Source organism: Neoarius graeffei, chromosome 6 (genome assembly GCF_027579695.1).
Source record: "Neoarius graeffei isolate fNeoGra1 chromosome 6, fNeoGra1.pri, whole genome shotgun sequence".
Classification (NCBI taxonomy): Eukaryota; Metazoa; Chordata; class Actinopteri; order Siluriformes; family Ariidae; genus Neoarius; species Neoarius graeffei.
The window spans coordinates 78,579,201-78,605,976 of NC_083574.1; the positions used below are offsets into that span (position 1 = coordinate 78,579,201).

General features: G+C 40.2%; 1 protein-coding gene across 1 annotated transcript in view; it reads right to left on the reverse strand.

Annotated features, from left to right (window-relative positions):
• Positions 1 to 2,203: 2,203 nt before the first annotated feature.
• LOC132888330 (WD repeat-containing protein 49-like) overlaps positions 2,204 to 26,776 on the reverse strand; it is a 141,019-nt gene continuing 116,446 nt past the window's right edge. Inside the window, exons 17-21 of the mRNA XM_060924390.1 lie at positions 17,049 to 17,152; positions 16,539 to 16,672; positions 13,576 to 13,591; positions 3,288 to 3,417; positions 2,204 to 2,280 (exon numbers count right to left, since the gene is read on the reverse strand). Of these exons, the coding sequence (XP_060780373.1) occupies positions 2,244 to 2,280; positions 3,288 to 3,417; positions 13,576 to 13,591; positions 16,539 to 16,672; positions 17,049 to 17,152 (421 nt within the window). The 3' untranslated portion in view covers positions 2,204 to 2,243. The remainder of the gene's footprint in view (positions 2,281 to 3,287; positions 3,418 to 13,575; positions 13,592 to 16,538; positions 16,673 to 17,048; positions 17,153 to 26,776) is intronic.

Below are 26,776 nucleotides of genomic sequence, written 5' to 3' on the forward strand. Positions count from 1 at the left end.
CTTTTGAGTCTGGTTCCTCTTGAGGTTTCTTCCTCATGTTGTCTGAGGGAGTTTTTCCTTGCCACTGTCACCACAGGCGTGCTCATTGGGGATAGATTAGGGATAAAATTAGCTCATATTTTAAGTCATTCAAATTCTGAAAAGCTGCTTTGCGATAATGTTTATTGTTAAAAGTGCTATACAAATAAACTTGACTTGACTGACTAGACCTGGGACCAAATCAGCATACAGTTCCAAGTGAATGACTTGGAAATCTAAATCATCTCATTAGCAAGGCGTCATCACTGTAAATTATTTTTTATGGTCTCTAAAGACATGTTATTCCTTTATTTGTCAGTTTGCATTGTCTTCTAATGATGCATGGTGGTGTAGTGGTTAGCATTGTCACCTCACAGCAAGAAAGTTCTAGGTTCGAGTCCAGCAGCCAGCGGGGGCCTTTCTGTGTGGAATTTATATGTTCTCCCCATGTTTGCATGGGTTTTCTCTGGGTGCTCTGGTTTCCCCCACAGTTCAAAGACATGCAGTTAGGTTAACATGGGGCAGCTTTGGGCTGAAGTGCCCTTGAGCAAGGCACCTAACCCCCAACTGCTCCCCAGGCACTGTAGTATAGCTGCCCACTGCTCTGGGTGTGTGTGTGTGTGTGTGTGTGTGTGTGTGTGTGTGTGTGTTCATATGGCCCCCAGGCTCCAATTGGGTCAGTCCAAAACATTGATCGACTTCTGAAGCCATTCCTTTGTAGACTTGAATTTATGCTTTGGGTTGTTATCATGCTGGAAGTTAATTTTTTTTTCTGTATCTTCAGCTGTCTAGCAGAGGCTTTTAGGTTTTGTGCCAAAATAGATTGGTATTTGGAGCTATCCATGATTCCCTCTATTTTGACTAGAGCCCCAGTGCCTAGTCCCAAGTGAAGCAACCTGACAGTATGGTGTTCTTTGAGTGTTAAGCTGTCTTGGTTTTGCACCAAAGTTATCTGTTAGAATTATGCCCCAAAATAGTTCTAGTTTGGTTTCATCAGACCATAACATGTTCTGCCATACAGTATGGGTTGGCAAAATTTAGATGAGCTTGGATTTTTTTTTGTTGTGAAAAAGGGCTTCCACACAACCCCATAGTCCAGATATGTGAAGAATATGAGAGATTTTTGTCACATGCAGGAAGTGACCAGTACTTGCCAGATATTCCTGCAGCTCCTATAATGTTTCCTTAAGTCTCTTGGCAACTAGACTGAAAAGTTTTCATTTTGTACTTTCATCAATTTTAGAGAGACATCCTGTTCTTGGTAAAGTCACTGTGGTGCCCCATTTTCTCCACTTGTTGATGATGTCCTTGACAGCATTTCATGGTACAGCTAATGTTTTGGAAATTAATTTACCCCCCTTTCCTGTTCAATACCTTTCAATAATGAGATCCTGTACATGCTTTGTAAGCTCTTTTTGGACCAAGAACATGTCAAGAAAATCCTACAGAAATAGCTAATCTTTATATGGGGTTAATAAGAATCACTTAATTGATGACAGGTGTTTCCACTGAATATGAATTTGAATGTGAATTTGGTATAGTCACATGCCCAATTTTAAAAGGGTGTGCATACTTTTGCAACCAGTTTGTTGTAAGTTTTTTTTTAATTTAATTTTTAAAACAACATTTAGATTTTTTTTTTAGTTGACTTGAATTTTGTTAGTTGCTATATCACAGGAAAAGTGGAAAAAGATCTGACATGATTTAAGTTGGCTTAATTTTTACATCACAAAAACCTCCACTTCCACCAAAGTGGAATCTGTATATTTTTTCTGCTTTCTCCTCTTCTTCCTTTGTTTTTAATGATCTTATCTTTGAGTGTGAGGAACATTATGCATAATTTTATTTATTTCAGCAGTCATCAGCAACAAATACATCTTTAATCTTACTATATTTCTCAAACAAGACTCCAAGCATTCTACCCTAATATAATGTAACAGTATGCCCTTATAGACTGTAAGAAGGTAATGCAACTGTCCTCAACTTATGGTCAGATAGACCCAGAAAACACACAGGAATTATTGATACAAGAGGTTGATGCACATTCAAAGAAAGATTTAATGCCATACTGAGAGGACACACACACACACACACAATCATAAACTCACACCATAATCATCACAATCATAAATACTTAGGCATAATACAAATCAGACTAGGTAAATCCAAATTTTTAATTTTTAGTAATAATAGTACATAGTAGTAAACCTTTACAGAGAGAACCTTCATTTGTGGACTCCGGAGGTGCTTGCTTTGACTTTCCTGCCATGATTAAAAAAAATAAAATAAATAAATAAAAAGAAGAAATGGCATGAAATATTCAAATATGAAATATCTAGTTGCAAATTGTTAAATAAACTAATGGCATATACCGTAGTTAAGTGTCCTAATCCCTGCACTTGCACTTGTTTACATAGCCTTTCATTAACTTTTAACTGGTTTCACTGGCCGGTTACCTTGGTTTGGGGTAAAAATGTCAAATTCAGAGGTGCTAACATCAACAGTTTAGCCATAACATTTACAAATTTTGACCACTTGCTACAGTGATATGGGAGACACCTGAAAATGACACTTTTTGGTAACGTTTACTTTTGCTTTGTCCTGACTTTGTCTAGACTAGGTGAATTCTGAATTAGCAAACCCTAATGTTGTGAGCCAGTAGAAAGGTGGAATTTTTGTCTCTTTAGTGTGTAAAAAATGGAGGAGCTCTTCATTTTTAAGCAGAAGTCACACAAGGCTTTTAGCTTGCTATTTTCTGACTGTTGCTTGGCATACATCTAGAGGAAAATAGACAAATTATCAAGCTGCTATTAGCTTTACTTCCTCTCCAAATTCGCACCTGCCAGAAATCTGTTGTTGATGTGTTCAACATGACTATCACATGACCAGTTAGTCTATCTGTATCCGAATTAGGAAACAGAAATGGGATTTGCACTTGTTATTTTTGTAATAATTGTATAAAGTCAGCATATATACTCTCTTGCTTATAAATCAAGTTACAAATAACAGTTCTGCAGATTGAGGTTAAATATCAGTTTAACTACTTAATGTTTTATTATTTATGCTGTTAACATGAAGTCATTCAATTCATTGTTTTTGCAGTAAAATTCTCCCCCTCATGTCTCCTATCATGTTCTTGTTAATAAGGTTGGTATCAATGCAAACTAAATTTGATGCTAAGTATATTGAATTTATATGCTGCCTATTACTTCCACTCATTACAAATGTGTTCCCAGTCTGAAAGAACAGAGAGAAAGTTAAACACAAACCCCATGCTCCTGATGGCTTTCCCGTAGTTTCTCATCATGGTAACTTTCTGCATGTAATGCCGGGGCTTGTCTACCTGTTCCAGTACTTCTTTAGGAAACAAACTCTTTTCATCAAATGGTGCTTTTAAATCTGTTAGAGAGGGAGAAAGGTCCAAATCTGATGATAGTATGATTTTATTTCATTTTATAGTTTCATCAACTGCAATAACCAGGGGCGCAGATAGGATTTTTGAACTGGGGGGGACTGAGCTGTCAGCAAATGATTCCATTTTGTGTATATATATATATATATATATATATATATATATATATATATATATATATATACACACACTACCATTCAAAAGTTTGGGGTCACTTTGAAATGTCCTTATTTTTGAAAGAAAAGCACTGTTCTTTTCAATGAAGATCACTTTAAACTAATCAGAAATACACTCTATACATTGCTAATGTGGTAAATGACTATTCTAGCTGCAAATGTCTGGTTTTTGGTGCAATATCTCCATAGGTGTATAGAGGCCCATTTCCAGCAACTATCACTCATGTTCTAATGGTACAATGTGTTTGCTCATTGCCTCGGAAGGCTAATGGATGATTAGAAAACCCTTGTACAATCATGTTAGCACAGCTGAAAACAGTTTAGCTCTTTAGAGAAGCTATAAAACTGACCTTCCTTTGAGCAGATTGAGTTTCTGGAGCTTCACATTTGTGGGGTCGATTAAATGCTCAAAATGGCCAGAAAAATGTCTTGACTATATTTTCTATTCATTTTACAACTTATGGTGGTAAATAAAAGTGTGACTTTTCATGGAAAACACAAAATTGTCTGGGTGACCCCAAACTTTTGAATGGTAGTGTGTATACATGTTATTTCACCTCCCTCACTGCCATCACCAGGAACTACCTGCAGGCCAGGACAATGATAACATTTTAACATAGCCTATGGAAATCCAAAGTTTACACATTATCATCACGCACAGAAATTGCAAAACTAGTTTTAAAACCGCTAAGTTCCAACTGTTAAACATAGCGAGAGGCTGGGCTACGTGTGTGTGTGTAAAGTGTAAACCAGTGCATCCTGACTTTCTAACTATGTCTGTGTGTTGCGTGAGCGGCAGTCAGTCAACAACTCTTCGCAAAGTTTCCTTATGAAACAATATGCTCGCTGAAATTATGGCAGGGAACGCCAGATTAAACATTAAAACTGCCTTCTGAGCACTGTATCTACAGGCTACCACTGAAAGAAGGAGGCTACCAGAAAGGCTTCTCTACTCCGTACGATTTTACTTTCACTACGACATTACTTTGAACAGACTATCAAAAAATTGCAAGGTGATATGATAAAGTAAGGCACAGTTTACTTACAGTCGTTTTTTTTTTTTTTTTTGAAAAAACGATGCAATCGTTTTCTGCCTTTTGGCACCCTTCATCATGCCGTGTTGGGGTCCGGAACTAGGAGGAGCTGTCCCCGATATGCCTGTCAAACTTGTTGTGGGTAACCATAGCAACCAAGCTCGAGCTCGCAGCCTGTGCAGTCTGCGCAGTTGCAACTATGTATGTACTGCTGTGCACCTCAGTAAACTGAATGGTAATTAATCTTTTGATTTTTCCGTGAGGTTTGCCTTATGCAAAGAAAGACAGCATAGATGGTTTTTCCTCCCTATAAGTGGGGGGGACCGAACGAGGTGAATTTAAATCTGGGTGGGACGAATCCCCCCGTCCCCCCCTCTATCTGCGCCCGTGGCAATAACCCGACCACTTATAGAGTGCATATGCAAAGTCTAACAATAAACCCTTGTTTATCCATTAGTTGCCATGTCTACTTTTAGACAAGTGTGTAGCTTTCTTTAATTCCAACACTTTTCCAATAAAAACACTTTTATCTCTGCATGTTATTATTTGCATCATCAAAGTACTTGTTATAAATTTTAACAGTCTCTTCACACCCAGTTAATGACTAGATATATATTGATCGAACATGCTCAGTTTAGCATCCAGTCTTTTCAGTTTAAAGCATCCAGTCAGGTTTATCAATGTAAAAAAATTATCAAGAGCCATGTAAAGAAGACATGAACTCCATGTGATTAGAAAAAGCATCAGGTATGTTTCACAAATTTGCTAACAATAATTGGCTTAATATTTAATAAGTCAGCCTGTTTTCTTTGCTAATGTCCATTTAGACCAGCATCAGATTCTAGCAAATATTAGTGATGTTGGAGTGTACCTTTTAACACTTTCTTACTTTTAAAAGGAGCATTTTGCTTTACTTTCATTTGACCACCTTGTTTGTTTGTTTGTTTGTTTGTTTGTTTTTTATATGACCATTTTTAATAGAGTAAAATTGAGACATTATCTATACTTTCACTTTTCTCAGTACATTGTACAACCATCAAACAAGTAGTCACTTGTCTGATCATTGTTGAGACTATAAAGGTGCCAAAGAATGCATTTATTCAGTATTTTAAATTGTTCTCTGATGCCTAAATAAAAGCTATGTGACTTTGTTTGGGGCAAAAAATGTCCAGCTGTAGTTTTACATTCCCATTTACAACCCTATGATTTGACCCCAGAATGAAACAAGCTGTATTCCGTTTTTAGTGGGCTCATTAATATGTTGGTGAACTCTGCTTTGATTGACTGATTTGCAGCACAATGGCTCGCAGAGGCACTGCAATATCCATGGTTGCCAGATATTTTCTGATATATACGGTATCAGTCAATTAAGTAGTAAGTTAAATGTAATTCACCATAAAGCAACTCTCAAAGCAATCTCAAAATTTGTCAAAAACCTTGCCCTCTTTTGCATATGCAGGATTTGTATTTGAAAGAGGAGACAACAGTGTTTGAGGTTCACGGTATGTCCGCTCCATGTACCAAAATCTACTTTTTCAACAATGCCAAGTTAAATACAGTTTTCCATTTTGTGGTCAGACACTAAAAGTAGAAATGTCAATTATGGTCACATCCATCATTTTTCATATTTTTGGATAAATTGGTATTCAGAACTTTTTATTTTTTTCCCTTTGTTTTTCTTTTTGTGGTTGTATGGTTTGATGTTTGTTCTTTATTTGAATGTTTTGTCCACCGGTTGTGGTGTAGCTCTGGACCCAGTTTTGGGCATCAGTTCCCTGCAGGCCTTGGTCCATCATGGGTGATGCCTGTGCTCCTCGCTATGGACTCCAGTGAACTCTTTGCTTTTTTTTTTTAACATCAGGGTTGTCCAGCGCTCTGTGTGGCAGTGCTTATATGCTTGGCGCTATGTTCCAAGTGATGTTGCCCGGTGGTGTCACGGTGGCTGTGCAGGCAGTGTGGGACATACCAGTGCTCCATGCAGCGGTGCTTCTGTGCTTGCTTTGTGGATCCATGGCATGGTGTTCCGAGCGACATTACCTAGTGATGTCACAGCGGCTATGCAGGCAGTGTGGGACATGCCCTCATGTGCCTTTTGGTGGGATTGTGGGTAGCTACACCACTGGAATTACATCCTGACCCTCTTTTGGTGGACTTTTTGTTTTGGGATTCTTTTTTTTTGTCTCATCTCATCTCATTATCTCTAGCCGCTTTATCCTGTTCTACAGGGTTGCAGGCAAGCTGGAGCCTATCCCAGCTGACTACGGGCGAAAGGCAGGGTACACCCTAGACAAGTCGCCAGGTCATCACAGGGCTGACACATAGACACAGACAACCATTCACACTCATTCACACCTATGGTCAATTTAGAGTCACCAGTTAACCTAGCCTTCATGTCTTTGGACTGTAGGGGAAACCGGAGCACCCGGAGGAAACCCACGTGAAACTTATTATTTTTATTATTAAATTGCATCTATAAATCTCATCTAAAATGATAGTAAGAAATATCAACTCTCAACAGAATAAATGTTTATTTCACTTTTTTTGTCAATTCTTTGCCACAGTGTCACTCCTGCATGCTGTGGTGCATGCACCAAAAGGTGTGCCTCGGGCTGCGCGCGTGCCAAGTGAGTTCCAGCATGTGTGACGTGAACAAGGCACACCTGTTCTCAATTAATGAACTAAGTGTTGGGCTATTTAAGGACTGCGCTGATGCAAGGATGATGCAAAGTATTACGCCACGTTCAGTGCGCGTTACCGAGCCTTGTTTCCCGTGTTTGTGGTTTTCTTGGTTTCTCTACTCCTGTTCCTAGTTCTCGTTCTCGTTTGTCTCCGACATCCTGTTTGCGCTTCGACCGACCCTTTACCTGTTTTCTTGTTAATGACCTTGCCTGCTGATTTGGACTGTTTGCTTTGTGTGTGTGTTTCATGCACTTTTTTTATATATCACATTTTATTCTAATAAACACTTCTGCACATACATCCGCCTCCCTCATGCCCTTGACAGAATACTTCGCTATACAATGGATGTAGCAGATGCATATCAATTCATGATCCCACACTGCTTCCAGGTTTCCTTGTTCCTGCTGCTAGCCTTATATTTCTGCAAATGTACCAATGCTTACCCTCATACGCCATACTGTACAATGGAGAATATCATCCGTATGGATTCCACATCCAGGGGCGGCATGGTGGTGTAGTGGTTAGCACTGTCGCCTCACAGCAAGAAGGCCCTGGGTTCGAGCCCAGCGGCTGACAAAGGCCTTTCTGTGTGGAGTTTGCATGCTCTCCCCATGTCTGCGTGGGTTTCCTCCAGGTGCACCGGTTTCCCCCACAGTCCAAAGGCATGCAGGTTAGGCTAATCGGTGGCTCTAAATTGACCATAGTTGTGAATGTGTATGTGAATGGTTGTCTGTGTCAGGCCTTGTGATGACCTGGTGACTTGTCCAGGGTGTACCCCACCTCTCGCCCATAGTCAGCTGGGATAGGCTCCAGCTTGGGGAGGGGCAATCAGGCCAGTAGTTGATGCAGTGGAGGAGGCCATTGCTCTAGAACACCTCCTAAAGGCAACCACTCCAGTGGCTGACTCAGCTGAGGAGGTCGTCGCTCCCGAGCTCCCTCCAGTGGCTGACTCAGCTGAGGAGGCTGTCACTCCCAAGCTCCTCCCAGAGGCAGAGCCTGTTCCTATGGCTGCTCCTGTGCCAGAGCCAACGCCAGCATCAGTGCCAGCATCTGCTCCCATGCCAGAGGCAGAGCCAGAGCCTACTCTGGAGCCTACTCTGGAGCCAGTGCCTACTCTGGAGCCAGAGCCTACTCCAGAGCCTACTCCAGCACCAGTGCTGGAGCCAGCATCCGAGTCTACTCCAGAGCCAGCATCTGAGTCTACTCCAGAGCCAGTGCCAGTCAAGTCAAGTCAAGTTTATTTGTATAGCGCTTTTAAACATGGTCACAAAGCAGCTTTACAGAATTTGAACGACTTAAAATATGAGCTAATTTTATCCCTAATCTATCCCCAGTGTCTGATTAATCCCCAGTGTCCGAGTCTACTCCAGAGGTAATGCCAGAGCCAGCATCAGAGCCAGCATTAGCATCTACTCCAGAGCCAGTACCAGGGTTAAGGCCAGCACGTAAGCCTGTTCCTGGACCAGTGTCAGAGGATGTCAGAACAACCTCTGCCTCAGCTGGCCACGAGGATGTCTGCGTCATCCTGTCACCAGGTCTTAACCCGGACCAAAGCAGTGCACCTACAGAGCCTGAGTCCAGTCCAGAGCCCGAGTCTAGTCTCGAGCCGTCTACAGAGTCATCTCCAGAGCCCAGTCCAGAGTCATCTCCAGAGCCCGAGTCCAGAGTCATCTCCAGAGCCCGAGTCCAGTCCAGAGCCTGAGTCCAGAGCCCGACTCCAGTCCAGAGCCCGAGTCCAGTCTCGAGCCATCTCCAGAGCCCGAGTCCAGTCTTGAGCCATCTCCAGAACCAGAACTTTCTCCAGAGCCCAGTCCGGAGCCCGAGCCCAGTCCAGAGTTGTCTACAGAGCCCAAGCCCAGTCCAGAATCCACGTCAAGTCCCTGAGGTCAGGCCTACTCCTAGCCAAGAACCCAAGTCATGTCCAGAGCCTGAGCCCGAACCCCCACCGGGACCCAGTATGATGGATTTTCGCTCCCGAAGGGAGCTCTTTGGGAGGGGGTTCTGTCAGTCCTGCACGCTGTGGCACATGCACCAAAAGGCGTGCCTTGGGCTGCGTGCGCCAAATGAGTTCCAGCATGTGCGCCGTGAACAAGGCGCACCTGTTCTCAATTAATGAACTAAGTGTTGGGCTATTTAAGGACTGCGCCGATGCAAGGACGATGCGAAGTATTACACCACAATTTTTTTATTTCTTTAAATTAGTGTATATATACATTTTTTTTTCTTTGTGGGAAGGGTTGTCAATTGGGACGAGAGTCCTGTTTCCTTTTCCAGTCACAAAAATGTATTTTTTTTTTGTTTCATAGTATTTTTTTCTGTTTGATTTTTGTTTGTGTATATAGATAATCTTTTTGGTTTGTAATATTTTGCAACTGTGACAAATAAACTAAACTAAACCACGTTCAGTGCACAATACCTTGTTTCCCATGTTTGTAGTTTTCCTGGTTTCTCTACTTCTGTTCCTGTTTCTAGTTCTCGTTTGCCTCTGGCATCCTGTTTGCGCCTCGACCAACCCTTTGCCTGTTTTCTTGTTTATGACCTTGCCTGCTGATTTGGACTGTTTGCTTTCTGTGTGTTTCATGCACTTTTTGTATAGATCACACTTTATTCTAATAAACATTTCTGCACATGCATCTCCCTCGCGAACTTGACACACAGTATTATTGGAAATTACAACCCCAATTCCAAAAAAGTTGGAATGCTGTGTAAACTGTAAATAAAAACAAAATATGATAATTTGCAAATGATGGAAACTCTATATTTCATTGAAAATAGTACAAAGACAAGCTATAAAATGCTGAAACTGAGAAATTTTATTGTTTTTTTGAAAAATATGTACTCATTTTGAATTTGATGTCAGCAAGACATTTCAAAAAAGCTGGGACAGGGGCATGTTTACCACTGTGTTGCATCACCTCTACTTTTACCAACACTCCGTAAATGTTTGAGAGCTGTAGGAGATCTAACTGCTGTAGTTTTGAAAGAGAAATGTTGTCCCCTTCTTGCCTGATATACAATTTCAGGTGCTCAACAGTTTGGAGTCTCCTTTGTTGTATTTTGCGCTTCATAATGCGCCATATGTTTTAAATGGGAGACCAGTCTGGACTGCAGGCAGGCGAGTTTAGCACCTGGACTCTTTTTTACTATGGAGCCACGCAGTTTTAATATGTGCAGAAAGCAGTTTGGCATTGTCTTGCTGAAAGAAGGAAAGCCTTCCTTGAAAAAAAGATTTGTCTGGACGGCAGCATATTGCTCTGAAACGTGTATATATCATTCAGCATTAATGATGTCTTCCTAGATGTACAAGCTACCCATGTCATGTGCACTAATGCATGCCTTCACAGATGCTGGCTTTTGAACTGTGTGCTGATAACAAGCCGGATGGTCCCGCTACTCTTTAGCCTGGAGGATGTGGTGTCCATGATTTCTAAAAAGAATTTCTACTTTTGATTCATCAGACCTCGGGACAATTTTCCACTTTGCCTCAGTCCATCATAACAGAGCTCGGGCCCTCGAGTCTCTGAATCTTTTAATGATATTATGTGCCATAGATAATGTTATCTCCAAATTCTTTACAATTTTACATTGAGGAACGTCATTCTTATATTGTTGCACTCTTTGCCCACGCAGTCTTTCACAGAGCAGTGAACCCCTCCCCATCTTTACTTCTGAGAGACTCAGCCTCTCTGGGATGCTTTTTTTATACCCAATCATGTTACTGACCTGTTGCCAATTAACCTAATTAGGGTCTTTTTTTTTTGGTAGTTTGTTTGTTTTAAGCATTACACAAACTTTTCAGTCTTTTTTTGCCCATCCCAACTTTTCTGAAATGTGTTGCTGACATCAAATTCAAAATGAGCATATATTAAAACAACAACCAACAACAACCAACAATAAAATTTCTCAGTTTCAACATTTGATATGCTGTCTTTATACTATTCTCAATGAAATATAGGGTTTCCATGATTTGCAAATCTTCACATTCTGTTTTTATTTGTTTTACACAGTGTCCCAACTTTTTTGGAATTGGGGTTGTATAAGAAAAGAAAAGGAAGAACTAGGCTCTTCCCACTTGGCATCATTATGTACCACCATGGTACTATATCATGCCATATATTCCTGAGAAGCTGATGTGTCATTTTCCTTGATACACCTTTCCTTTAACTTGCTAGAGTTGTGGTCTATATGTAGTAGAGTTGAAACACATTAAACCACATTGTATTTTTAAAACTGTCTATCTCAAAATCTTTTTTTTTCTCAATTCAAAAATAAAAAATCTCAGAAATCCCACTCTAGTAGATTATTGTTTGATTTATATTGAAAAATAGATGTCTGGTTTTCATCTCATCTCATTATCTCTAGCCGCTTCTACAGGGTCGCAGGCAAGCTGGAGCCTATCCCAGCTGACTACGGGCGAAAGGCGGGGTACACCCTGGACAAGTCGCCAGGTCATCACAGGGCTGACACATAGACACAGACAACCATTCACACTCACATTCACACCTACGGTCAATTTAGAGTCACCAGTTAACCTAACCTGCATGTCTTTGGACTGTGGGGGAAACCGGAGCACCCGGAGGAAACCCACGCGGACACGGGGAGAACATGCAAACTCCACACAGAAAGGCCCTCGCCGGCCCCGGGGCTCGAACCCAGGACCTTCTTGCTGTGAGGCGACAGCGCTAACCACTACATCACCGTGCCGCCCCAAATTGCAACTCATTAGGTCAATTGGCAATAGGTCATTTAACATGACTGGGTATAAAAAGAGCATCTTGGAGTGGCAGCGGCTCTCAGAAGTAAAGATGGGAAGAGGATCACCAATCCCCCTAATTCTGCGCCGACAAATAGTGGCGCAATATCAGAAAGGAGTTCGACAGTGTAAAATTGCAAAGATTTTGAACATATCATCTACAGTGCATAATATCATCAAAAGATTCAGAGAATCTGGAAGAATCTCTGTGCATAAGGGTCAAGGCCAGAAAACCATACTGGGCGCCCGTGATCTTCGGGCCCTTAGACGGCACTGCATCACATACAGGCATGCTTCTGTATTGGAAATCACAAAATGAGCTCAGGAATATTTCCAGAGAACATTATCTGTGAACACAATTCACCGTGCCATCCACTGTTGCCAACTAAAACTCTATAGTTCAAAGAAGAAGCCGTATCTAAACATGATCCAGAAGTGCAGACGTCTTCTCTGGGCCAAGGTTCATTTAAAATGGACTATGGAAAAGTGGAAAACTGTTCTGTGGTCAGACAAATCAAAATTTGAAGTTCTTTATGGAAATCAGGGACGCCGTGTCATTCGGACTAAAGAGGAGAAGGACGACCCAAGTTGTTATCAGCGCTCAGTTCAGAAGCCTGCATCTCTGATGGTATGGGGTTGCATTAGTGCATGTGGCATGGGCAGCTTGTGCATCTGGAAAGACACCATCAATGCTGAAAGGTATATCCAGGTTCTAGAGCAACATATGCTCCCATCCAGTCGATGTCTCTTTCAGGGAAGACCTTGCATTTTCCAACATGACAATGCCAAACCACATACTGCATCAATTACAGCATCATGGCTGCGTAGAAGAAGGGTCCGGGTACTGAACTGGCCAGCCTGCAGTCCAGATCTTTCACCCATAGAAAACATTTGGTGCATCATAAAACAGAAGATACGACAAAAAAAGACCTAAGATAGTTGAGCAACTAGAATCCTACATTAGACAAGAATGGGTTAACATTCCTATCCCTAAACTTGAGCAACTTGTCTCCTCAGTCCCCAGACGTTTACAGACTGTTGTAAAGAGAAAGGGGGATGTCTCACAGTGGTAAACATGGCCTTGTCCCAACTTTTTTGAGATGTGTTGTTGTCATGAAATTTAAAATCACCTAATTTTTCTCTTTAAATGACACATTTTCTCAGTTTAAACATTTGATATGTCATCTATGTTCTATTCTGAATAAAATACGGAATTTTGAAACTTCCACATCATTGCATTCCGTTTTTATTTACAATTTGTACTTTGTCCCAACTTTTTTGGAATCAGGGTTGTAGTTTCCTGTTTCATGAGTTTGGATCACACTTTGTTGTTGTTGTTTGCAATTCACCTGACCTTCACCTATCTTCAACCCTGTACTTGGATCATGTTTCTGAGTGTTATTTGCAGTTCGCCCGACTAGTGCTTGTCCCTAAACTTTGATTACAAATTTGATATTGCATGCCTGAAGTCAAAGGTAAACCTCAACTACATCCTTTGTTTGCCTCTCTCTCTAAGTTCCTGACATTTTTTCTCTTGAGAGCATCTTCACATTGAAAATTATTTTAATTCTAGCAAAATTAAGAGACTTGGTTTTATTAAATAAGCAAATTAATTAATTATTAAATTAGATGAAATCTTATTTTCATAAATAAATGCAAATTTAAAGAAAAACCCTTTAATATAAAAAGATTTGTAATAATATTAGCAATCAACTGGCAAAGCTGATTGACACAAAATTGACAATTTTCTCGACGAGAAGCCTGGGTTCGGGGGAACCGGCCTGTCCTGCCGGAACATTCGCAGCTGGCTACACGATGGATGCATGGGAGAAGTGGCGGGTCGTGTGCCTGGCAGTTCTTTCTGTGGAGGACATTGAAGACATCTACCTATTCGGAACCATGATTACAGGACTTTTGCTGATTGGATTAGGCATTGCCCTGGTTTATTGAGGAAATCAGAAAATGGTGACAGCTGTCCAAAGCCCCATAAAGCTGCCCGACATGATTGAAGTGGTGGGCAGAGCTGTCGGCACTCAGACTGTGGCTATTCAGAACTTGAACCGTAACATGGATAACATCATGGAGAAGCTTTTGGCTTTGCAAAGGAAAATGGATCAATTTGGAGACCAGAATGGACAAACAGAGTAGTCGTGTAAAAGAATGCATCTACTCGCCCCAAGACCAAACAATCCCAAACTTATCTGCTTTCAGCTCCCTCAGACAGCACTGGCCTTGGCCAAGGCCGTTGCTGGAACAACTCCTCCCCCCCGAAGATCACTGCAGTGAGATGCTCTTGTATTCCTTCCCCCACTTCCCACGGTCGCCGCTTTTTACCCCCAGTGTGACAAGCGGGAGCGCGACCAGCGCCGTCATGGCTGCAGGACCAGACTGCTTGTTTGAGCTGGGTTACCTATAGACCCCTTTCACTGACGTCACCCGAAACCGAAAGTAAACAGACCCTGTGCCATTTTGGAAGACCAACAAACTCGTGATAACGGCAGCGGTATGTGAACCCACGAGAATAAAGTGGAGTGGCAAACGACTTAAACAAACAAATCTGAGCTGTTTTATTTATGATTTATTGGCCCAACAGTAGACTTGAAAGAAACCTGTGTGAGACTTGGCAAAAAACTGTGGATATAATGGATAAGTCTGTGCATGATCTGCGGACACTTTGAGGTAAGCAAACACAAGAAATTCAGATTTAAAGCATGCTAAATTGGCCTCAAGTTGATAACTGTATGAGGAGCAAGCCTCCCAGACTTCTACAATTTAATAATAATAACTATGTGTAGGTTATTCTTAATAACAGCTGTAATATCACGAACCAAGCCACTAACAACATAATTGTAAGCCTGTAGGCCTTTGTAGGCTTTCAAGTCATCAGCAGTGTAGGCACTGGGTGTAAACAACAAATAGTTTACAATGTCTGGGTAGCAAACAGATGGCAGAATTGGTGTCCGGTCCTCCTTATGTATCTGACACGGAGAAATAATATAAATCGTGCTGCCTACCAGATTACAGTCGTCTGTTTTATTGTATCAGTACTAGGAGCACTTACTATACTCATCAGTCATAGATTAGTCCAGTACAGCATGACCAGCTTGCTTTTTTTCCATTTGACTGTCGCAAGTTTTTTCAGGCTGGTACAGTCAAAAACTGAAAAAAGTTTTGGCCTACTAAACTAGTCATCGATTCTACTAGTGTATTAATTGGAGTCGACATGAAAACGTTAGGTAAAAACTTTAAACCAGTACAATCTCTTCTTCAAAGTTTCACCAAATGGTTTTATTTATGCAATTTAAAGCTCATAATACTGTATAACTTTGGTCGAGTAAAAGCACGGAGTAAAAACATGGCTGAATCCTGAATGACTCCTATTTGTTTAAATAGGGGACTACATATGCGGCAAAATGTAATTTCTTTTTCCCTGCCATGGAAGCGCACTTGTATACCGAGGAGTAACGCAATTTGCATTACAGCCGTGAGGCGGCTCGGCTCGGTTTTCCCTTTCAGGCGCTCTCGTTTTCTGTTAGAATTTGGTAAAGAAAAAAAAATAAATATTATTTACCAGCTTACCGGGTCCATTAACATAAATCTGACAGCTGACAAGGTCAGGATATAAACGAACTTTTGCGTTAAACTGTGTGCTTGGATTCACATAATTTTTTCTGAGTCTTATCATATGGGTCAAACCCATCAATCACAGCCAGTTTCTCCACATACCGTGCCCTTTCTGCAGCTGATAATGTACTCACATAACCCGAATTATCATCCATCATGTCACTTTACTCTCGCTCGTACTTTGTTTTATATTGTGAGTGCATGTACTTGGTCTTCCAATATGGCGCCTAACAAAATCTCGCGGCGCGGTGACGTCATGTGAAAGGGGTCTATACCTCTGCCCCTCCCCCCTTACCCCCTCCCATGATCGCCCCCACCCTCACTCCCTCCCCCCTCGAGTCCCGAGTTTTCATGTTATAAAGTGTACTGTGTTATTTTGTGCTTATGTGCTGAGGTGTTTTTTTAATGTTCCCACACTGTACTCCCCACAGGAGCATAGTGTGGGGGTTGCTTTTATCTCCTCCCCTCATGTTACTCTGTATTTTCCATCCCTGTCTTCCTGTCCTGTCTACTCCCCCTGTGTCAATTGTATGTATGTGTATATGTACGGACGGGTTGATGGCCAATTTCGCTGGTACTTGTGACTAGTGACAATAAAGGGTTCATTCATATCAAAGGTTGATTGTGTTATCTATTATTTTGTTGTTGTTGTTGTTGTTTATAACCTATTCACCTGAAGGCTCTTGCTTTAACCAGATCTATTTTTGGATTCTGCCTCACTTGTAAGTTGCTGTAGATAAAAAAAAACTCAGCCAAATAAGTAAATATATACAAATTGAAATGTAGATTAAGCAAATGAAAGCACTGGTTAATTGTATATATATCCTACTTTCTCCAGTCACAGGAAGAAGTGGAGGAGTTGGAGAGAATGAGTCACACATCTTCCCAAAATATAAATGCGGATTGATGATAAAGTCAGGTTTGCTCAGGTCTTCCAGTGAGGTCAGTTCCTCCACTTGGAGTTTTCTGAACATCCCTGCAGATATACAGTAACATTTAGGCAAGTATTAAATGAGAAAGAAAGAAAAAAAGCAATAAATCTGAGGAAACGCTTAAAGCTCTTAAATTCTGTCTGAGAAAGGAAATCATTATCAATGAATTACTTAATAATAAACATGTTTTAATAATTACTGAATGAATAATGAAGAATACTTTATATTATGTATAATTGCTGAACAATATTTTTTATTACTGATAATATAAAACTGTTCATGGTACTGGAACCGATTAAAATGAACCCAAATGGTAAAATGCTATAGCATTTATAAAGTGTAATCCTACAAACAGGTACATAAACAAAAAAATGGAGGTAAGAATATACTGTGATTGATCTATAGAGGTATTACGGATACCTTTAACATTTTGGTGCTGTGTGCTTTTATTCTTCTGCCTCAAAGCTTTGTGGATTCTTCTGGATCTCTGCACTGTGGTATCATCATCAAGGGTATGACGTTGCCTTGAACACAACATATATAATGATAAAGAGCTAGTGGTGAGTTCCATTAAAATTTGACCGAATTGCTACTCTGACCATGGACTATGCTGAGCCACCACTGGTTGGGCTGCCAGTCCATAGCAGGGCACTTCAAAACACAATTTCCCACAATAATTCACACTTAGGTTCAATTTATAATAGACAGAAGGAAGCTTTGAGAAATCCCACATGGACATGGGAAGAACATACAAAACATGCAAGCTCATGATTGAACACAATATTGTATTTTGAAATGATATACTTATATGATAATTGAACATTCACATGCCTGTTAAAGATGATACATTCATAAGGAATTATATACTTAATTATAATTATTTGGGAAACAACATTATAGTTTGTTGTATTGTTCATAATGCATTTGTTCTTTGTTAAAGAAATACAAGTACTGCATGTAATACATCACTATTATATCTTCTCATGATGCACTATGTAAAGTAGGACTGGTGACATAACATGAACACGACTTATAATGCATCATGTTAAAAATTCATACTGCATAATAAAATAAAATGGGTATAATGCGTTGTGCTTTTTGCATTATTATAACAATTTGTATTGTGCCTCATTGAATGTTATTATAACATGATATGAACATGTTTAACGTTTATTTCTATGATAAATAGATTTATCATAGAACATGTATCCGGGTGGTTCTATAGAATCAGTGTCATTTGTGTTTGACAATGATTAGAAAATGTACATTACATTTTTAAATATTTGTTGATGTGATATAGTAATGTTTATAGATTATCAAAAATACTTTTTCCCATTTTAACATCAAAATTTAAGTTCTTATTCTGCATTATTTTCTAGAACATGTCACACATTAATTAATCCCCATCATATTCATTTTGTAATTCAACTATTCATATTTACAATATGCTTCTGATCATATTCTGGCATGACCTCAGTTTAGCTGTTCCTTGTAAATAATCACATATTACAATTAACTAAAAAATAAAAAATATCAAGCACCATCCATTTTAGGGTTGTCAGGATGCAGGCACTTATGGATGTATGTGCAGGGGAAAGCGGGGAATTCAGACTGGCAAACAAATCCAAAACACTAGATGAAATTGAAGTTGAGGGACAGACAGGGTCGCTCGATCGGCAGACAGAGTAATAAGGGCTAGACTAAAGAGTAACGAGAACGAGACAATAACGAGGGTCAATAACACGATAAGGCATGGCGAATAACAAGGCTTGATATGACAGGTAAGACACTGAATGATACTTCACATCAAGTGAGTGTGGGAGAGGTGTTTATATAGCATGGGCTTATTAACCAGGAAATGAATGACAGGTGTAATTAATAGACAGGTGATAGAGGGCACTGTGGTTCTTGGGTGTTGTAGTTCAGATCGGCCATGTTTGTAGTCTGACTGGAAGTGGAGTTCTCTATCGTGTTACTTACAAGCATATGATGATTTTTTAAATCAACTTATTTTCCAGATTTAATGCACAAAATTAAACACATGTTGATGTTATATTTTGGCTAGTTAAAACAAAAATGCAAAAAATGTATCATATAACAGGGTTGGAGGCACAACAACAGGGTTGAAAATCATGCAGCAGGGTTGAATTAATAAGTGTCACACAGTGTCACATTCAGTCTTTCCCACAGGATTTTGTGAGACTATGGTGGGTGGATCTCGCTCAGATCCTCTAGAGGGGTCTGGGGCGTGGTTGTCTGAAAGATGATTTTGTATATTTTAAAGTTAAATGCATTAAACTGGTATGCTTTTAGAGTAAAATTAAGAGGCTAGATCTCTAAATAACTTTGTGCTCGAAACAATTTTGTGCTTTAGTACTTTAATCACAAACACACTGGTTGTATAAGTATGAATGGTGACCACAAAGCAAAACGGTCACACCCACAAAGTATGGTAAAAGAGTTTAACAGTTCACAAATGGCCAAGACAAAAAATGACTACATAGAGCATACATTTCAGTCCTCAAAGAAATGAAGCAGAAGTGGTTGCACGTGTTCAACTGGTTTATTTTAATATTAGATAGAGAATATACAGAATAAAATATAAAATAATTTAATAATTTAATTTTAGTCAAAAGTAGACCTATTTCAAACTTCAACTTGACTAGTTAACATTACAAATAGCCTAACGTGATATGAAGAGCCACCTTGCTCCTTAGAAGCTGAAAATAGTTAGATTGTCAGAGCATGTGCATGACATAATCTTGTATGTTTGCTGCCACATCTACCACATTAAAGAACTCACTGAAATATCACATTAGCCCTGGTTAGAGCATGCAACTGTACTTTAAAGAACAAAAATACACAACCAGGTGTGTACCAGGTGTAAACTTTTCTGACTCAGAAACAAGCAAGGAGACGAGGGTCGGACACACTGACATTAATGTTCCCAAATTAAAATAGCATGGGGGGGGGGGGGGGGTAATTGGTAGTGAGGGATGCTTTACAAAAACAGTGGGGCAAAACACAATGTTAATGTTATTATGTGAAGTGTAAAGATATTTTCAGTTCATTATGAAACTGTGGCGGGACAAATTAGACTATGGTGTGCTGCTGCAGTCAAGGTAAACAATGGGAAACACTGGTCACATTTGTCAGTTCAAGTTTTATTAGATCATAACTCTCATTTTGTCAACTTCTTCACATTCTTTTGATATTCTGAACTCAGTTTATGTAACTGATGAAACTACAGAGCTAAAAGCTGCTGTTGGTAATAAACTTTTAAAATCATATGCAATAAACAAAATACATTAAGTATTACAAAGATGTAACAGGCATTCAACTCCATAACATTAAGAAATGTGATGGAGCTGAATGTGACAGGGTTGAAGATTTTGTGCTAATCTGTTGTTAATGTGTTGATGCTAACAGCTATCAGTGTGCCGCATGGAATTATCCAATTTAGATGTTTTTGTACTTCATAGCTACAAAAACACCTTTTTTGTAAAACCTTGTTAACTATGAGTTTTCAGGGAAAATGTGTAATGCATGAAAAAGAGGCAACTTAATTCAATTTTACCAAAAAGTGTAGTATTATTTAACACTGTGTACTCAAAGGGAATAATGTTATTGTTATGGTGTGGCAGTGAGGGTGTGGTCAAGCGTCAGCTGTGAATGGTGAGGAGTCAGGTTGAACCAGCAGGTAACGTGACGAGGTACACGTGTCTAATTATGATGTGGCTGTCTATTAATGTGCGTCACTGTGTGTCTTTCAGACAGCCAGGTATGAGAGAGAGAGCTGTGTCACCCTGTTGCATGCATGTGTGTATAATGTGCCTATGTAGTAGTCAAAGTCACTGAAAAGGATTAATAAAGTTAAAGCGCACCTTGATTTGCAGCATCTGTCTCCAGTTCCTCATTGCCCACACTCAAAGTTGTTACACTGGTACCAAAACCTGGGAATGAGGATCAAACGCCGCCATGGAGTCCAAACCAGTCAGAAAGCTCCTCCAGGCACTCGCTAACGACCTCCAGTGCCAGCACCAAGTCCTCATCACACTGTCCATGGATCAGGGGCAGCGCTTCCAGGCTCTGCTTGAGGCCCAGATGGAGGACCGGCAGGTGATCTGGAGCCTGGTCCAATCAGCAGATGCCCCAGTGATTGTCCCCTGCGTGCCTGTCCAGCTGGTCAAGATGGGGCTGCAGGATGACCCCAAAGCCTTCATTGAGCTGTTTAAACATGTCATGGAGACAAGCTTGTGGCCAGCTTCACAGTGGGCAGCTCACCTATTGCTGATCCTGTCAGGGGAAGCCCAGCTCGCGGTTCAGCAACTCCTGGGCACCAGCATGCGGGAGTACACCAATCTGAAGCAGGCCATACTGCAGCGGGTCAGCCGTGGCCCAGAAGAGCAGTGCCAACACTTCCACTCGCTGGCATACAGCGAAGTCAGCTGGCTGTTTGCTTTCGCACAATAGGTCCGGGACACCTGTCAACAGTGGCTACTGGCAGGTGAGTGTGACATCAAGACCATCATTGATTGAGTGACACTGGAGCAGTTTGTTACCCAATTGCCGAGCAAGACATCAACATGGATCCGGTGTCACTAAGCAGCATTGCTGGAGGAGGCGGTCTGGCTGGCTGAGGACCACCTCAAGGCATTTCTGGGAACAAGCGCTCCCACAGCTATTCTTCCTCTCTCTCTCTCTCTCTCACTTTCACTTTCTCCCCCTCCTTGTCCCTCCCCTACCCCAGTCCTGCAGAAACATGGGCCAATTCATCTGAAACCCACTCCTCACACTTGTGTCTGTCCTCATGTTTCTTCTCTCCCTTCTCCTTCTGTGTCTGTGCTGCCATTAACCCCTTCTCTCTCTCTCTCTCTCTCTCTCTCTCCACAGGTGGACTCATCCATGCCCACCAGAACTGGGAGTGAGCCCGGGCAGGTCTGTCAGCAGGGAGGGAAGGCTGGGACTTCCCTTAATCAGCACTTCCACAAGGAGGCAGGGCTACTGATTCACATTCCTGACACCGCAAGCTTCCCTGATCAAGCAGGAACATACCGGGTCTCTGGGGGTACACATCAGGCTTTGGTGAATTCTGGCTGTAATCAGACCTCCATGCAAAGCCTGATTCAGTGCAGGGCACTGGAAATGCACAATTGGTGAAGGTCAGGTGTGTGCATGGTGGCATTCATAGATATCCACTAATGCCTGTCACTATTCAATTCTGGGGAGAAAATCATAGTGTGGATGTGGCAGTTAGTCCAAGCCTCACCCATCCACTTATCCTGGGAAAAGATTGGCCAAGATTTAAAACATTAATTAAAACAGTTAGTAGTGGTTGGGTCCTGCAGTCATACATCACGAGGAAATCCTGTCGCAACGTTAACTGGGGAGGCAGTCCCAGGGCTGTCTACTTCAATTTTGCTCAGGTAAAAGCAGTTTTGTGTGGGAGCCTGCTGTTGTAGTCTTCTGACTTTTCTCTTTATTTTGTTTTACAGAGCGATGCATTGGACCAAGGGCTGGGGGTCATTTTGTCCCGTGGTGGAGGGAGAGGAGCACCGAGTGCTGTACATCAGCTACAAGGTATCCATGCAAGAATCAGCACCATCAAAAAGGAGTGTCTGGCCATCAAGTGGGCAGGCCTCACTCTCTGGTACTATCTGCTAGGATGCCCCTTTACCCTCTGTTCTGACCATGCCCTGCTCCAATGGCTCCACTGCATGAAGGATGCCAATGCATGGATCACTCTTTGCTACCTGGCCCTTCAGCCCTTTAACCCCCTGGGGTTGAGAGCTTCGATGGTGAAGCTCGGCAGGTTTAGAATGAGTAGGTCATGTATTTAGATAAATATCTTCATGAGTTATCATACAAACATGATAAACATATTGACAGAAACTTTATACTTTACATTTCCCTATGTGCCCACTGCCAAATAATATTATATTTTTAAAATGACCTAAATTAGATGAAACATAAAACTTGTCACCTTACTTGGTCACACCTGAGTCAGAGTGCTGAGCGCCCACTTATGCATTCATAAAAGACTGTTCACATGGTAACAGCATGATAATCACTTTCATTCTTTCGGTTTTAATTGGTTTCTCTTTCGTGGTGAGAATGCCCACCATAAACAGGATAAAATATATCAGCCAAAGTTTAGGCTACCTGTTTGGAGGTAAAACTTGTTGTGAGATGGCACACGGAGTTGATGCTCAGGAGGTGCTTCAGATGATTCAGGACAGCAATTCAATTCATGATACAATTCAGGACAGTGATTCAATTTCAGGACAGAGATTCAATTTATGATTCATTTCATGATTTAGGACAGTGATTCAGTTCAATCTTGAGAACTGCAACACTGATGATGAGCAGTGTCATTTTGAACTTCAACTCGATCTGGCCAAAGATCAACTTGAGTAAGTGTAAATATTTCTTCTATTTCTTATGAGAATATTGGCTGATACGTGTGCACTGTGGTGCATACACAGGAAAAATGACTGAGCAATTTTTCAGAGTTAAAAGTATTTTCCTCAAAAATAGTTAATTTTGCTCTATTTTGAGTTTTGAGAGTAAAATTTGGAGTTGTAGTGGGAGCAAAATTACAGAATAATTGTGTAACAAAGTAACAGAGTTGGTTGTGGCTCGTAATTAAGTAAAATAGTAAAAGAGTTCATTTCAAGACACACTGAATAGAGTCAAATACCACCACAAAGAGTAAAATATTAACACTGAATTGAGGAGAATTGACTCTGGGAAAACAGCTTTATCAAAAGAGTAACTTGTACTCTTTTTAGAGGGGGACCAAGTGTTATCTGCCACAGGGTGACATTTTCTTAAATTTGAGTAAATTTTACTCAGGCAAATTTCCTGTGTAATCTTTGCGTGCTTTTTCAGTAAACAAAATGTTCACCAGTATTTGTTTGCTCTCTTTTCTTCATCTTTTTCTGGCACTCTAATGATTTTGGCATGCTTTGATGTTGTTGTCAATTTTGACAAATCTAAGCAGTATTTTCAAAGTCATATGACTTTTTGTATTTAGCACAAGTTCAGCTACAATAATATCTATGTAGTATGTATGCCATGATTATACTTTAAAAAAAAAACAGATAAATGAAGATGTTGTAAAAAGCAGTTTTAGAACTGTGTTGGAATGTGTGAAAAAACATTACCTTACTCATTGTGGCAAACTTTTTTAATCACTTGACCTGATGGGATTAAGAGTTGGCAGTGGGAGGGGTATTCACTCTTCTCATTGAATGGAACTTTTTGCCCTTCTCATTTACTACCCCTCCCACTGCCAACTCTTTATCCCAAAACAATAGGACATAATTTTTTTTTTGATGGCCAGTTAATTGTCCAAATCAATGGTGCAGATATAAGTTTGTGTGCTTGATACATTCCTAAGACTGAACAGAATGACCTCAAGTGACCAAAACGGTTCGTCACAATGGTAATGCTTTTTCACACATTCCAACACAATTCTAAAACTGCTTTTTACAACATCATTTTTTTAAAGTACAATCATGACATACGAACTACATATACATTATTCTACCTGAACTTGAGCTGAATGCCAAAAAGTCATATGACTTTTAAAATACTGCTTAGATTTGTTGAAACTGACAACAAAAATTGTATAATGCATGACAAGGATGCAACTTAATTCAATTTAACCAAAAAGTGTAGTATTATTTAACACTGTGTACTCAAAATGAATAATGTTATTGTTATGATGTGGCAGCAAGGGCGTAGTCAAGTGTCAGCTGTGAATAGCGAGGAGTTAGGTTGAACCAACAGGTAGCATGTGACGAGGTACACCTGTGTCTAATTACTGGCTGTCTATTAGTGTGTGTCTCTGTGTGTCTTTCAGACATCCATGAACGAGAGAGAGAGCTGTGTCACCCCGTTGCGGGCATGTGTGTATAGTGTGCCTATGTAGTAGTCAAAGTCACTGAAAAGTGTTAATAAAGTTAAAGCGCACCTTGATTTCCAGTGCCTCTCTCCAGTTCCTCATTGCCCACACTCATAAAAGTTGGTACAGATGGCTAATGGAGACATTTGAAATTCCAAGTCCAAGGAACAACAAACATATAATTGCTGAAAGAAATTATTTAATTTCTCTTTTCCATTGTACAATACAAACATGCAAAAATTTTAAACGCTGTAGTGTACACTGATCAGTGTTTTGAAAAGCCTTATCAGTCATATATCTTGGGACATTAAAAGTACTTAAATGACACTGAATCTGTAGAATTATCCATTCACTATATAAAGCAGATTAGTGTAATACTGGATATTGCATCACCACAAGTGCCAATGTTTACTGTTTAACCACTGTGTAACTTTTTACAGAAGGGGTTTCCCTACTACAATGAGACCAGAATAGTGGTCTGCAGTTGTGAAAGGGTTAATCACTGCTTGGCAATTAATTAATTAATTAATTGATTGATTAATTGATTAATTAATTTTGTATTATTATTATTATTATTATTATTATTATTATTATTATTTTATATCATACCTTTCACAATCCCAAGGTCACTGGGGGGGTGGGTTTAAAATGCAGCAGATTATACATTAAAGGAGAAAAAGAAATGTTATTTGAAGAGAAGTTTTTAATTCAGATCTGAAAGTAGAAAAAGAAGAGCAGCCACAGAGAAATTGATATAACAATGAAAGAACTCTTCCTAAAATCTGTAATACGTTGTGTTCACTATTTCCAAATCAAAATCAATTAAGTGGTGGGACGTGCTGATTACAAAATCAGATGTGGCCACCAAGTTTGAAGAAGAAATGTAATCGAGTTAAAAAAAAAAATATATATATATATATATATATATATATATATATATATATATATATATATATATATATATACCAAAATATCTAAAAATAATCTAAAAGACACCATGTAGTTCTGAACTGAATTCTGCCAAAATGGGATGAGTCTACTGAGTTCAAGGAACAAAGAAAGTAACAAAATGCCATTTTTCAAATTCTTATTAAAGTTCTGAAGCCTATGAAATGAATTTGGCTTCTTGCTGCTTTATTAAAGAATATGGCAGCTTTCCATCAGAGAGTTTAGCCAAAGTGCAGTGATACTTCACTACATGCATAGTGAAGAGATTACACCAAGGACACCCTACAGTGATCATGCTGTTTTTGTTTTTCACACAGAGTCTGTTGGATGAAGTGGATAATTAATCACAATCAATCAGGTACTTCAAAAGATGGGTAGAAAGTTTGTGAAACTAGTATCCTGTCATCACAAGAAAGTAGCCATTAAAACACTGACACTAAGGCCATTTTTGATCAGATGAGTGTGAAACAGTCAGTAGAAACACACACACACACACACACACACACTGTGACAGACAGAGAAGGAAGGAGTAGTTTATTTCCTTTATCAATCACCCAGATGTGAAAACATTAATGAGAGTGTAAGGGAATTGTGGAATAAAAGCTCTCAAGTGGAAATGAGCCATCTGCTGGCATTTACCCAACATCTGCCCTGTTCCTATTTATCCAGTATTAAATGAGGAAAGTGAAGGAGGAGAACTAGCTGGCTAGAAAGTGTCTGAGATAAAGGGAGGAGGATGGGATAAGAAAGGTAAAGGGAAGAGAAAAGGAGGTATAGAGCAGAGAGAAGACTAAAGATGCAGTGAGGAAAGAGACAGAAGAGGTGGAAATTCAGGGGACAGAGAGAGATGGGCATGGCATGGTGGTGCAGTGGTTAGCACTATCACCCCACAGCAAGAAGGTTCTGGGTTCGAACATCACAGCCAACTGGGGCCTTTCTGTGTGGAGTCTGCATGTTCTCTTTCATGCCTGTGTGGGTTTCCTCCGGGTGCTCCAGTTTCCTTCCACAGTCCAAAGACATGTGGGTTAGGTCAAATAGCTACTCTAAATTGCCAGCAGGTGTGTATGTGAGTGTGAATGGCTGTCTGTCTCTCTGTATTGGCCCTACGATGGATTGGCAACCCGTCTGGAGTGTGCCCCACCTTTCGCCCAATGTCCATTGGAATTGGCTCCAGCTTCCCCATGACCCGCAATGAATGTGATATAGAAAATGAAAGAGAGATGGACACAATGAATGAACGAATAGATACTGAAAAGAGAGAAAAGATATGATGTAAAGTATAGAAAGGAGC